Source organism: Oreochromis niloticus, linkage group LG23 (assembly GCF_001858045.2).
Source record: "Oreochromis niloticus isolate F11D_XX linkage group LG23, O_niloticus_UMD_NMBU, whole genome shotgun sequence".
Lineage (NCBI taxonomy): Eukaryota > Metazoa > Chordata > Actinopteri > Cichliformes > Cichlidae > Oreochromis > Oreochromis niloticus.
Window position 1 is genome coordinate 21,693,784 of NC_031986.2, and position 13,520 is coordinate 21,707,303.

Here is a 13,520-nt window from a genome sequence, read left to right on the forward strand (position 1 = left end):
AAACCTAAGGCCCGGGGGCCAGAATCAGCCTGGCAAAGACTCCAATCTGCCCTGTGAACGTTTCACTGTATTTTTGCAAGTTTTACAGCATGACAGTCATGACTTTCTTATGTCTTCTTTTTATGCATATTTGTCACACGTACATGTAATTACAAAAGTAATTACCAGCTGCGCTTTAGAGCAGTTGGGCCATGTATGATTCCAAACAGACTCATACAAAAACCACGTGTGCTTTGTGTTCTTAATGCAGGAAGGCACTATAGCTGTGCAAAGGTCTGCACGGGCTAGCAACTAGTCATAAAATGAACGTCAGTTCTCCTTCTTCTCACACAGCTCCTTCTTCCTGTATTTATGTTTGTTACTCCTGCCCCAGACACACCTGGCCAATGAGCAGACTGAATGTTCTCACATGGTTTGTAGTGACGCATTTTGGTTCACTTGGATTTTTCTCTGTGCAAAAACAAACCAAACCAATGGAAAAAAGCTACAAATTTACAAATTCATCAACTGATGAATGAACAGAGTAAACAACCTACAGGTGTGAAAACGCCCAAAATTGAGGTGTAATTCAGGAAACACAAAAAAGTAAACCACTTTGTTCAAGGTATGTAATAAATATAACACAGATGTAATTCCCAGAGTTCCTGGGTAACACCTCCATTTCTCATTGGATCAAAACTCAAAGTCTAGGTGATTTTTGTTGTATGGGTCCACTGTGTGTCAACAATTTAATGTTGGATGTTCCCCCCATTACTGGTACAGCCGTTTATCCAGTGGACAACTTTTAGCCAAGGCAGTCAAGGTTGCTGGAAGATTTTGCAATGCAGCTGCAAAGCTGTGAGAATTTCCTCACTGTACCCAGAGACTTGGGGAACACAGCACCAGGCCACAGACCTCATTATCCACCACTGACTTGCCTGAATAAATGAAATGGAGGGCAGAAAAATGAAAAAAAAAAAATCTGAAAGGTAAGATGAGACACTGAAAGCACAGATGTAAGAAAAAGAATCACCTGTGACTCAAAAGAAAAGATCAAGATAAAAATATAAAAGGGAGGTAGAGAAGCTTTTCTTCTTTGCCCTTACACCTGCACACCATATTCTGCATCACAGGAGTTATTAAACCATTTTCTTCTTTCCCATAATTGCTCATTTAGATCATTGCCTGCAGTAATTTGACTGAATGTGAAGTGTCTGGTAAAGGTTACACAACTTCTGGTTGTATTCGCAAATTAAATGTTCAATATTTCTTTTGTAATCGGAGCTTTAAGGCCACGCAGAATGACACATCTGAGCCCAGCTGCTATCCTTTTTTTTAGACTTAAATGTTGATTTGCTGTAAGAGAGCATCACTGGCCCGAGGCCGCCAGCGTCCTCTCCCAGGAGCGGTGCACGGCGGTGGTGTGTGGGGGTGTTGGATTTTATAACCTGCAGCTCCCCAGCCCACCATCGCCAGCCAGTGCAAAGAGAGCCCATATGGAAGCTGAGCGTGGCTCCGGCCAGCTCGGGCTCATATGTATGGAAAACACAAAGTCTGGAGAGGGAAGTCACATGGGGTCGTGCTAGTCAGAGAGGCAGCCCGAGGTCCTGGTGCAGGTTAGAAGGTCTTGGTTCGGGAGACGAGGCTAATTTCTTCTACTTGGCTGAGCAAAGGCCTGAATAATTGCGCCCCCTGGGTTGGCCTCTGGGTAATGTGGAGGTAGAGCAGAGTGTACCAACGTGCAGAGCGAACAGGGGGAGGTTTGGGGAAGGCGGGGGATCAGACGAAAGGCCGTGTCCTGCTTTTAAAGGATGCTCATTATATTTGTTTATGTTGTGAAAGCAGCAAAAAAAAAAAAAAAAAAAAAACTATACATCATTATTTCAGCTTCTCAGTGCAGAGGGTGCTTGACTCAGTGGCATTATATACATACATTAACCTGAGCCTGCCGTTTTGATCATTGGCACTGTACTCGAGCATCAACAGAAACAAGACCAGATGCCAAGATGCTGTTATTTTTAGTCCATCAGGACTAATAAAAAATAGGACTTGCTCCTGTTTTTTTAATGATATCCACAACTCTACAAAATCTAGTCACTGATATCTTATGCTAACTTAATCGTTGGAATAGGGATTAAAAGGCCATGAAGAATTTAGTAAAAATGCATTGTGACAGTATTTTCGAGGCCTGGAGAAGTTTTGGAAAAACCTAAGATAAACCATGAGGTTCAGATAAACTAAAGTGAAAAAAAGCTGGTCAGATTTAACAGGAACTGTGTCCATTTGAACCCCCAAACTCAGATATCTAAAAGGCCTAGCAGAGGATGGTTTCGATCCATCGACCTCTGGGTTATGGGCTCAGCACTCTTCCGCTGCGCCACTCTGCTGGAAATCACCCCAGATGGGACTCGAACCCACAATCCCTGGCTTAGGAGGCCAGTGCCTTATCCATTAGGCCACTGGGGCTGCACACAACAACCACCAACCAGCACAATGGAGGAAATGTCCATTCAGCTTCCCGGCTGTGCGCTGGACTCTGCTTTGTTTGGGTGGTGTTTCTGTTGTTTGTGGAGACTCATGAAACTACACGAGCATCCACACAGAGGTTGATCTAGGATTCATGTGTAACCAGGAGCATCAGAATGGTTGTTGCTCTGAGTATTTCAGAAACTGCTGATCTGCTGGGATTTTCCCACACAACCAATCCAACAGGGTATCTTTTGCATGTGGTGAAACAAGAGTTTCTCTTCGTGGATGTGCAGCTGACAAATCTGCAGCAACTGTGTAATGCTATCATGTCAACATGGACCAAAATCTCTCAGGAATGTTTCCAGCGCCTTGTTGAAGAATTAAAGGAGATCAGAAGGGGAAAAGGGATCCAGCCCAGTACTAGAAATGGCATTACCAGTGAGTGTATATAGAGACAACTTGCATTAATGACAGAAAGCTGGCTGTCTAAAAGTCCTAGCAGAGGATGGTTTCGATCCATCGACCTCTGGGTTATGGGCCCAGCACGCTTCCGCTGCGCCACTCTGCTAGATACCACCCCAGATGGGACTCGAACCCACAATCCCTGGCTTAGGAGGCCAGTGCCTTATCCATTAGGCCACTGGGGCTACATAGCCAACCTGTGTAAATCCTCTCAGACTTCTTGAACACGACACTGAGTTCACTGTACTCAAATGGCCTCCACAACAAGACAAATCTGCAGCACGTGTGTGATGCTAGCATCTCAACATGGACCATTTCCTAGAAACCACAGAGGTTAATAAAAATATAAAGGAACATGAATGGGAGGACAAACGGGACTGGTTAAGGGGAGTTTTAATGGTTGATGTGTTGGTCATAAAGATTTTTACAGGGGCTTGGGGCATGCTGACAGTTTTCTCCTAAATGATAGAAGAAAATCACCTCTCCAACAGTGGAGCTGAAAAGGGAGAAGTCAAAACAGGAAACAAAGCAGCATCTGGAAAATGGCACAGAAATTGCTGGAAAATGCTGGTAAAGACTGAGCTGCCCTAGCAGTTGGGATGCCAGTTTTGGCACCCTTCCATTCACAAGGACAACAGAAGCAAGAAAAAACTGCTAGTTAAAGCTGATAAATGATGGTTAATCCATCAACTTTTGCACAATCTTTTTTTATTTTTAAGAAATAATGCTTTTACGAAGGTGTAAAATAAATGCCTTGGGTTGCTTTTCTTTGTGGTAAGCTCCTTTAAGCAGACAGCTCTCTCCACTGCAAAAGTGTGACATCGCAACTTAAAGGACTCCTGGCAGCGGCGACGAGTACATACATGTTTCCCACAGCACTCCTGGATTGAGTAATGAATCTGCCACAATCTCTAAGACCAAGTGCTATGACTGGATCTCCTCGCATTTATTAGAAAGTAAAGATCAACCCTGGGCTTCGCCGACGAGGAGGAGGTGACAGAGATGTTTGGTGACAGCTGGGGAAATGAACGTGACATGCTCAGGTGTAATTATGCTCACCTAGTTCACAGCGGAGATTAAGAAGAGAAGGGACGGATAAGAGCGGGAGCGTGAGACGTGAACGAATAATGAAAGACTCGTTTTCGTCACTGTATCATCTCGAGGTCTCACTTCTGTTTGCCTTTTCCAATTATAAAAGGTGTGACTGTGGGCCTCCACCCCCTCCTCCTCCTCTTGTGATATAATGTTACTAATACTGAATTTCAAGGGAGGGAAAAAATAATAATTCTTTTGTTTTTGAGAGAAAAACAAATGAGTTGACTTAATTATCACTTACAAATTTCACTCCTGCTTCCCTCCCTTTGCAGACCTAATCTGATGTGTGCACTGCAACTCTGCATTTCACTGCCATGTTGTCGGACATCATCGTAAGGAACTAGGGGAATAAAAGTGATTTTAATGAGGTGAGAGGCAACGCTTCCAAACGCTATCCTGAGCCGACTCTGCCCTCTAGTGGCTGTCGGACGTCTTTACATGCAGGCCAAAGCATCCTTCCTATCAGAAAATGGATTATGACAGTCTAATTTATGATTATCCCCATCCCTCTGACCCAGCATTTCAGATCTTCAGCCTGATGTCCTCATGACAGGCAGCCACAGTCACACTCAATCTACTCACTGTTTCCACGCACACTGAAGCAGCCTTCCTCTCTTCAACTTTTGTCAAACTTGATTTATCAATTATAATAAAGGCAGAGTGAGAACGGGGAAGCATTAATCACAATGGGATCTGTTAAATAGATTAGAAAAATCATTTGCAATGACGAACTTTATCCTCACTGATGGAAGCTTTTTTGTATTTTGGTCCTTTTGACATCGCTGTACGGTTTGAGTGACTTCCTGTCAAGCATCGCTTGCCTCTGATTTTACTCTTAAATCATGCTAATCCTGATGTCATCCATCCAGATTGTTTATATTTGCTAGAAATAATAATCAAGTACTAGTGAACAAGTAACCAGGTACTGGATAGAAAATCACACAGTGGATCGCTATCAGTCACGGATTGGCCTCCCCAGAGCCCGGACCTCAACATTATTGAAGCAGTGTGGGATCATGTTGACAGAGAACAGAACAAAAGGCAGAAACATCCAAAGAAGAGCTTTGAATGTCCTTCAAGAAGCCTGGAGAACTATTCCTGAAGACTACTTAACGAGAGAGTTCAGACTGTGCTGAAGAATAAAGGTGGTCACACCAAATATCGAATTTCAAGCTTTTTAGAATTGTACAAACTGTTTTCGCCTTATATACTGTATTTACGTATATGTTTGTATGTGTTTCAATAAATAACTGCACCTTTTTCCCACCTTTTCCCAGCAGAAATCTGCTTTTCAGTCAATGGAGGCATGAAGCGCTGCATTGATTTTGCACTCAGTGATCCAAGCTCCTCTAATGGCAGCACATCTCTGTATCTTTTGCAGCTTTTTGTACCAAACTTTTCCTTACAGTCACCTTCCCGAACAGCCATCCTTTTCATCAAGGACTTCCTAAGCTTACCCTCCGAGGATGAGTGTCATGTGGACACCTGTCAAGTCAGCAATCTTCCCCATGATGCATGCTGCATGCATTGATCTAGACCGAGAGATGCACAGTATTTATAAGTCACAGAATATTCTTATAATTTTCAGTACATTTGTTTAAATCCTTTTAGCTATAGGTCATAAAATGGAAAAATGCTTGAAGAATTACATTATTTTCCTAATGAATTTAGAATTTATTTCAGTTTCCTAAATAACTGTTTGAAAACATCAAGCTTTTTGAGAATATAGTTGTTGTTTTTTTAGAAGAATTGCATTACTCAGTGGGAAAAAAAAGTTACTTTCTTGCGACATTGAGTAAAAACTCTGGCTTTAAACTGCCAACAGATGAAATCTGAACTGTCTGGTTGTCATTTATATGCACATATGCTCAATTACCATCCTTATGCTGTGTCAATGCAATGAAATCTTTGAGCAGAAGTAGAGAAAAACTTACCTTTACAAACAGCAAAATGCAGTAAATGTAAAGTTACAGTAGTTTAGTAAGTAGTAAGTAGACTGATTTTAACCCCGTACGTGCCCCTACATTGATTTTAGTTTGGTGACCACAAAAATTCCCATCACAGGCCCGTGCAGCTTTAACCTACGAGGTCGACTCTACTTTTATGGATCACCAAGTCCCGTCATGTACATCACAGCAACGGCAAAGTCCCTTTTTTTCTGTCAAATGTCTTAAAACGAGTCTCAACAGCTCAGTTTTCCAACCAGCTTTTCTCACATATTAAACTTCTCTGGACTTCCACGTAAGTCCTGCAGTTCCTCTAAATCCTATTATCTTTAGTAACACACGTTAATGACTAACAAACCTCACAGAGCACAAGGATTAGGTCATGATATATCTTTAATGTAAATGACGCTTTTTGATGTGTTGAAAATTGTCCTGTATGAACGTTGGTTTGATGTCCTTTCTTAACTTTTTATATTGTGTAATTGTATCATTTTTTCAATTACAACAAAAGAATGTATCAACAATGAGGTAAACAGTAATTCAAGCACACGCGACAGGATCACGTGAATTAAAATAAAAACAAAATAAATCTCTAAGCAAAATGAGATGAGAGAAAAATATAATGGCATAAACCATTTGACTAGTCAATCAAATGTCACTGTATTAAAAAAAACACACACAGTTATTTCTTTTTTTTCCCCCACAGCAACAACACAGTCAACATTTCCACTTCAAATTAAGTGGCGGCCATCTGTCTCTATAGACTCAATGTTAGCTATACTGTTATAATGTTATGATGTAATCAGACTGTTATAATGCTCAACTTTACAGTAATTACACAACAGTCCTGTTGAATGAATTTTCAAATAGGAGCTTGAAGCCTACTCAGGCAGTTGTAGCGATTAGCTTTCTGCGAGGCCTCACGAAGCTCAACATCTCCTCTGTGTTTGTCCTGGTGCCTTTTGGATAACTTTAAATCAACTTATCTGATTAATAATGTAGCCTGATTTAGTTTTGGAGAATTAAATTCTGGTGTTTTTTTAGTACTAATTAGCAGATATGTGCAGTTTATGAATGCAAGCTTACCAACCAAGCTAATCACTTAGCACTCCAGATATGGTCACTTCTGGTGCCATGATAACATTAGGTTTTCAAAAAGGGAAGTCCAAATGCCAATGCTTGACAGCACATTGGTTATGTCCATCTTTTATATACAGTCTATCATCTGAATGGACTGTAAACTGTATATAAAGGATGGTAACAGCATGAATATCATTGGCCAGGGTCTCTTCACTTATTTCATGTAAGCATTTCTTTAAGCAGGGAGCTCACAGTGCTGCTACACATGACACAACTAAAAAGACTAAAAATCACAGCGTGGTACAAGTCAAAATCAGATTCTTCAGGAGCCTCCTGTGACTGATTTTAAGCCACAAACATTTGTTTTTCTTCTCAAGCATCATCAGCTCCACATCCACAACTCATCTAAACACCAAGCACACTGCATTTCACTCCAGACAGGTGGAGCGGTGAACTTTTGAACAACTCGACTGTCTGTATTCACAGCTCATCTGTCGAAATCTCCGAGATTTTGTCCATGCTGTCCAGCTCTTTACTCTCGATGCTTCGGCCGACCAGGACGAAGAGGAGGCCGGCCAGCAGGCAGAAGAAGACGGCCACCGGAGCCAGGAAGAACGAGGGGCCGTGCTGGATGCTGAGATGGAAAGACGGGCAGCGAGAGGCTTTCTGGTGGAGGGTAAACTGATCCAGAGTGTCCAGGACCTGGATCCACATCAGATACATCACCACCACGATGAACAGACACACGCCTAACAGACACACGGGAAACAGTGCAGGTCATTCAGCTTCTGATCTATATAAGATATATAGAAATAATAACCAGGTTTTACAGGAGAACCAAGAATGTAATGGGAGCAAAAATGCCAGATGACATCTGCAGTTTAAATATTTCTACTCATTTTACAAAACTTCTGTTACAGCCTTTCTCAGCTGATGTGTTTCTGTTAAATACTGTGTTGTTTGTTTTGTTTTGTCAGCGTGTCATCTACTACACTTTTGTCCTCACTCCGTGGGACACATGTAAACCTGCAGGACAGGTTTTTACCAGTCAGTGGCACAGCAGGTCGTGTTTTACTGCCTGTTTTGACTGCTCAAAGTAAAACAATAAATCGTGCCGCTTCATAAGTACAAACAATGCAGTCATTGTGAAATTCGACTGTTTTTTCTTCAGTTTTTCCTCTGCGTAGAACAGGAAATTGGAAGCATCCATAAAATTTCTAAATTTTGCAACCTTACCAGTATTTTCATACAAATGTTGGCTCGTAACACAGATTTTTTCCGATTTTTTTTCTTGTGTGATCTCTGCAGAAGAGGAAAGGATGTCCTGAGACTAAAGGTATTGATGATTGGTGTTTGGGGTTAGCTGGAACCACACACTTTCAAATTACATTCTTGAGATAAAAGTTTAGCCAAGAGCTTCAGCAAACTAAATACACCAAAACAGGGAAACTGTTAAATGTGCAGAAAATAAAACTGCCAGCTACACAGACCTGGAGGCAGTGTTAGCTAACAAATGTGAACCTCTATTAAATGGTACATTATTTCGAGTTTAAGTGATTTCTAGTTAAAATATTTTTAAAATATGTTTATTTTTTTGATACTACTAAAACTAATTTAATACTACTAATATTACTTTCTACATTAGAATATTTTGAAAATAAAATTGTAAAACATATTTTTCTGAACGTGAACAATTTTTGTTTTATTTTTTTATTCCAAAGCAAAATCTGCACTAGAAACTTTGTGTTTAACATTCATTAATATTTATAATGATTTTTAGAAATATGCTACTTTACTCAAAAGGATTAAACTATTTAGAAATAAAATTTTAAGACAGGTTTATGTCTTTGAAGTTATGCGAAATTTTATTTTATTTATAAATTCTTCCAAATCAGCTAATCAAAATTAATGCACATTATGTAAATTAAATATAATATTTTTAACAATCCTACATTATTTATCATAGATATGAAAGCACATATATATATATATATATATATATATATATATATATATATATATATATTTTTTTTTTTTTAATTAAAACATATTTTATCCAAACAAGTAAAAAGTAAGGTTTTATTAAGGTGTTGTTAAAAAACTTCTCCATCCGGTCAGAAAAAGTGGCCTTAAATGAACAGCAACAGAGGGGAGGGTTTGCCCAGCATACGATTAATTAGGATTATTTCAATCTGTCAGTCATGCAAAGCTACTCAATTAGAGCTGAAGAACACAAATATGGAGGTGGCTATGAGCAGTGGAGAGCCACTTTAAACAACGTAATGGCTAGGTTTGCTGTAGCACTCCTGGCCAGTCATAGAAATCTGCTATTTCAAAGCCAGAACACCAGCTTCACTGTGTAGTGGTTTGTAGATTCACTTGGGAAGAGAAAGGGCACTGGTTCAAGTCTAGCCAGAGACCCATAATCCCTTCAGACTGTGTCAGAAAGCGCATGTGGTGTGAAAAGATGGCAAAGGTACCTGCTGTGATGATTTCTAGTGAATAATGGATCAGCCAAAAATAGTTCTCCTATTTCAGAGACAGATGGACACTGGATAAGAGGACTGTGACCAAAACCGTCATTACAAATGAAGTAAATTATACAATTTCTTCTTTTTGTGGGGCAGAAATCTCACGACATACTGTAAAATGTTCTCATGATAGTCTCCTTCTGAAGAAAGCTTCTGGGGATCTGTTTGAGAAGAATCCTCCAATTCTATATTTAGCCTTACCGCCAAGCAGCTGTAGAGCCCCGCCCACTTTATAGAGCTTGTGGTTGGTCAGTGGGCCGGCACAGATGACAACAAATCCACCGATGATGATCGCCGCCAAACCCATGACGAAGAAGATGGTCCAGCAGATCCTGAAAACTGAGGAAAACGCGACAGCCGGTCAGTGCTTTGTGCTGTTTTTACAGTAACAATGTGCCGCTTGTATAACAAAGTGATGCCAACCAGTGGCCGCATTGCGTTCAAAAGGCTGTCCAGGAAACTTGTGCGGCTCCTCCCACAGCTCCACCGGCTTGTTAGCAGGAAAAGGGAAGAGGAAAGCGGCCTCACACACTTTTGGTAGAGGCTGGTTTGCTGAAGAGGGGGGAAAAGGCAGCTGTCACAATTAAAGCTTCACTGTGTTATTTTTGCCATTTATAAAACATGTAATGAAGGTTCTCACAGATCCAAAGGTCCCATATTGAGTAATCGTGAGAAAAGGCTGTGTAGGAGCACCGCCAGAACAGACCCTCATGGAAAATGGTCACACCCTGCGAATTCTGTCGGATCAGAAAACAACATCTGATGAGAGCTGTGGAAATAAACCCTGTTTCTGACCCGTGTTTGGAGCCAATTTTAATGAACACCTCAATGAATTTTACTCCAGAGCCACTCATCTCCCGGGTTTCATTACAAGAATGTGTGGATGACGAACAACATCCAAATGCAGTGAGTACTTTCTGGCAGGGAGATGTTTAAGTTATGGGATACAGCATATAAGAGGCAGGTTTAGTGTGTCAGGGTAACCAGAGCCTGCTACAGAAAAAGACTGGGGGTCCATCGGCTGCCAGCAAACAGACACATTTGAGGAAGTTTGCACCCAGAGACCCTCCACTGGAGCTCTTCTAGCTTGCACTGAAAGAGGATCATGCTCAAAAACATCCTGATGGGATTGGTGTTTTTTTTATTTTGTGTGTCAATTTGACCTTCACAGAGTCTCAAATTGATCCAGAGTGCATGATAATCAAGTTAAAGCAGCCAAAAAGTATAAGAAGAGAAAGAACACTGACATTTTAAGCAATGCAAAAACTATCAGGACAAAGGACAAAAGGATATTAGTGCAAGAATAAAAACCTGATCTCCTGAATGCAGATCCATAAAAAACTGCACATGTGTGGTCTGAAGGGAGTGGTGCAAAAGCCAACTGGGGGAATACTGCAAGTTGGCACACTGAACTTTGTGACCTCATCTTCTCTCATGTGGCCGAGATTTGATGTTCCCTGTCCATTCATTTAAGTCTCAAGTATCACCATCCAGAGACACTATATGTAATTATTCAATATGTAGGTCTACAACTACAAAGTGAATTTGGAGAAACTTAAAGTCATTATCAGATGCACAAGTACACTATATGTCTATTTTTCAGCCCCTTCTCATGCACAGGGTCTAAAATAACATCAGTTGTTTTGCAAATGTGAAGGGTCAGTGGTGTGAAAATGCTTATTTTACCCCAACATCACCAACTAGCCAGAAAGGCAACCCATGGTACACAGTATATAGGACGTGCTGTGGGCAAGCCCACAAAAATCAATTATGGATGCTAAATATATTACAGGGTTGCTTAGAAACCAGAGTGTTAAATATCTGCTAGTCCAGTGCAGTGACAAAGTAATACGTAACAGTTCTCAATTTTGCACTCCTTCACACCTTTCCATGACCTTATGTTTTCCATCAAGCTAAAGGAAAACTGGTTAGGAATAGAAGCTATGAGCTCATTTGCACCAGAAAAATGCTGTAAAATGGCAAAAAATTGTCATTATGTAAAATACATAAGTTTTAATTAAAATACAGAAAATGTCTGTATTTTTACAAGACAGTAAATTAATATAAAGTTGTTATAGCTTTACATTTACATGAAATCTCCGTTTTGTTTTTAGAAAACAAATTATGTTAAATTATAGAAACCACATTTCAGCATCTGTTATCTAGAATTGAATCAAATTTTAAACATGTGTTTACATTTTCTAGTCCACTGTCAGCAACAAAGCCTCATGCAACAATTCTTAGTGCTCCTCATGATGTTTACAGGACAGTTACAGGGTTATTTATTTATTTTGCTCTACTGTGCCCCCTGTGCCTGAGCGGGTGTACACATAGGACACCAGAGACCACAGAAAAGACCGTTCAGCAACTACGGGTTGCTGCTGCTGTCGAAACGAAGTGGGAGGGTCCAAAAGTTAAACTGTTCTCAACTTTGAGGTGCACAATTGAAGCGATTACCAATGAGAGCGAAGAACACAGTTCACATGGGTGTTACAAGGTTACCTAGGCAACAAGAGCCTGCACCTGGTCCACTAGCGACCTGACAGCAACAAAGTGATGTGCAATAAGCAGCCTGGCAATGGTGATGAAGGTTATTGTGACAAAACAATGGCATCATGTAACATGTTGACACATTGGTTTGTTATACTTACTCTGTTTTACTCCTATTTTAGTATTATTTTGCTCTTTCAGTCTTTTTTGTTACAAAATCATGTTATGTTTGTGTGCAGATTAGAAGTGTAATGCTGTTGCCATATGTAATCCAAGGACTGGCCTCTGGTCCAGTGATCTCCATGCAGTGGTAAAGGTTTGCCACGCCCCTCAGCCCAAATAAGCTTTAGGGAGAGCTAATGGAAAATCACTAGCATTGCACTAACATTTGTCAACATTTATTTCTTAAAATATAATAAAATATTATACACACTTTTGTCTTTTAAATGGCCTGAAATATGAGAGAAAAAAATTAGATTTGTGTTAAAAGATGTAACAATCTTTTGATCTTAGCCATCGAGGAGAAATCCGGCTGGTGCAATCCTATACTGAGTGTTTTTATTTTTATTTATTTTTTTGTTAAACCCATAAAAACGGTAGCACTTTGGGCACCAAATATTTTGCATGAATAAAAAAAACAAAAGTTCCTGTATTCCATCATTAAAATACAGCTGCAGTAGCTAAAAAATTTACATGAAATCTTGTGTATTTTTACTTTTTTCTTTTTTTTCACAGCATTAAGCTATAATTTAAGTTTTGTCTAATAAATAAACATATTTTAACGTGGAAAAATCTGTTTTTCATTTTTTTAACATTACAAATTTTGTGTATTGACAGTTTTCCATGTTTTTTATGTTAGTCATTCAGTCTGTTTTTGTAACTTTGATATTTAATATATTTTAAAAAATAACAGGAAAAAGTCAAAAGACAGATTATTTGGCTTGAAGTATGTTTAAAGTGTTTCCACTGTTGTTCATTTCCCTTTGTTACATGATGTACATAAACAGTATGGCAGGCAGCCCACACTGATCATTAAATGTCAGAGAAACACAGCAAACACACGCACTTTACCTATTTCTATTTTAAATATGCATGTTAATAAATACATCTTTACTCATAAACTACTTTTTCCCTTTCTTAAAAGGCATCACATAAATCAACTCGTCGCTCCTGCACAGTTCAAATACCTTCACGTCTCTCAGGCTGTGTTCTCCGGGGTTGCTGCAGGACTCTGCAGCCAGCAGCCAGTACTCAGTCCCACAGGAGAGAATCAGGAAGAGAAACCCTGTTGCTCCGAAGAATAAAGCAAAGAAGAGGAGCACCTTCAACCTCAGGCTAGACGACATGTTTAAATCTTTCCAGATTCCTCCGTCTCGGTGCTTCTCTTTCTTACTCTATTAACATGTCATGTTTAAAGAGTCCGATAGACTCCTAAGAGGCTGGACATGTCGATTACGCGTGACACTCT

General features: G+C 40.0%; 1 protein-coding gene and 3 non-coding genes across 4 annotated transcripts; all 4 read right to left on the minus strand.

Moving 5' to 3' along the window:
• Positions 1-2,372: 2,372 nt before the first annotated feature.
• Positions 2,373-2,445, minus strand: trnar-ccu (transfer RNA arginine (anticodon CCU)). The gene has a single exon. It is a non-coding gene; the product is annotated as a tRNA-Arg (tRNA).
• A 499-nt stretch (positions 2,446-2,944) lies between these two features.
• Positions 2,945-3,016, minus strand: trnam-cau (transfer RNA methionine (anticodon CAU)). The gene has a single exon. It is a non-coding gene; the product is annotated as a tRNA-Met (tRNA).
• A 6-nt stretch (positions 3,017-3,022) lies between these two features.
• trnar-ccu (transfer RNA arginine (anticodon CCU)) lies at positions 3,023-3,095 on the minus strand. Its single transcript has one exon. It is a non-coding gene; the product is annotated as a tRNA-Arg (tRNA).
• A 3,231-nt stretch (positions 3,096-6,326) lies between these two features.
• LOC100703462 (transmembrane protein 182) lies at positions 6,327-13,516 on the minus strand. The gene is made up of 5 exons (XM_005458015.4): positions 13,240-13,516; positions 10,203-10,299; positions 9,986-10,114; positions 9,764-9,901; positions 6,327-7,780 (listed from the first exon to the last, which is right to left on the minus strand). Exons 1-5 carry the CDS (start codon positions 13,396-13,398, stop codon positions 7,512-7,514), a joined length of 792 nt encoding a protein of 263 aa, XP_005458072.1. The 5' UTR covers positions 13,399-13,516; the 3' UTR covers positions 6,327-7,511.
• Positions 13,517-13,520: the final 4 nt, after the last annotated feature.

Coding starts and splice junctions, on each gene's coding strand:
- LOC100703462 (XM_005458015.4), bottom strand. CDS start 13,398: ATGTCGTCTAGCCTGAGGTTGAAGGTGCTCCTCTTCTTTGCTTTATTC. Junction 10,115..10,202: donor AATATGGGACCTTTGGATCT/GTGAGAACCTTC, acceptor CCCCCTCTTCAG/CAAACCAGCCTCTACCAAAA. Junction 9,902..9,985: donor TGAACGCAATGCGGCCACTG/GTTGGCATCACT, acceptor CGTTTTCCTCAG/TTTTCAGGATCTGCTGGACC.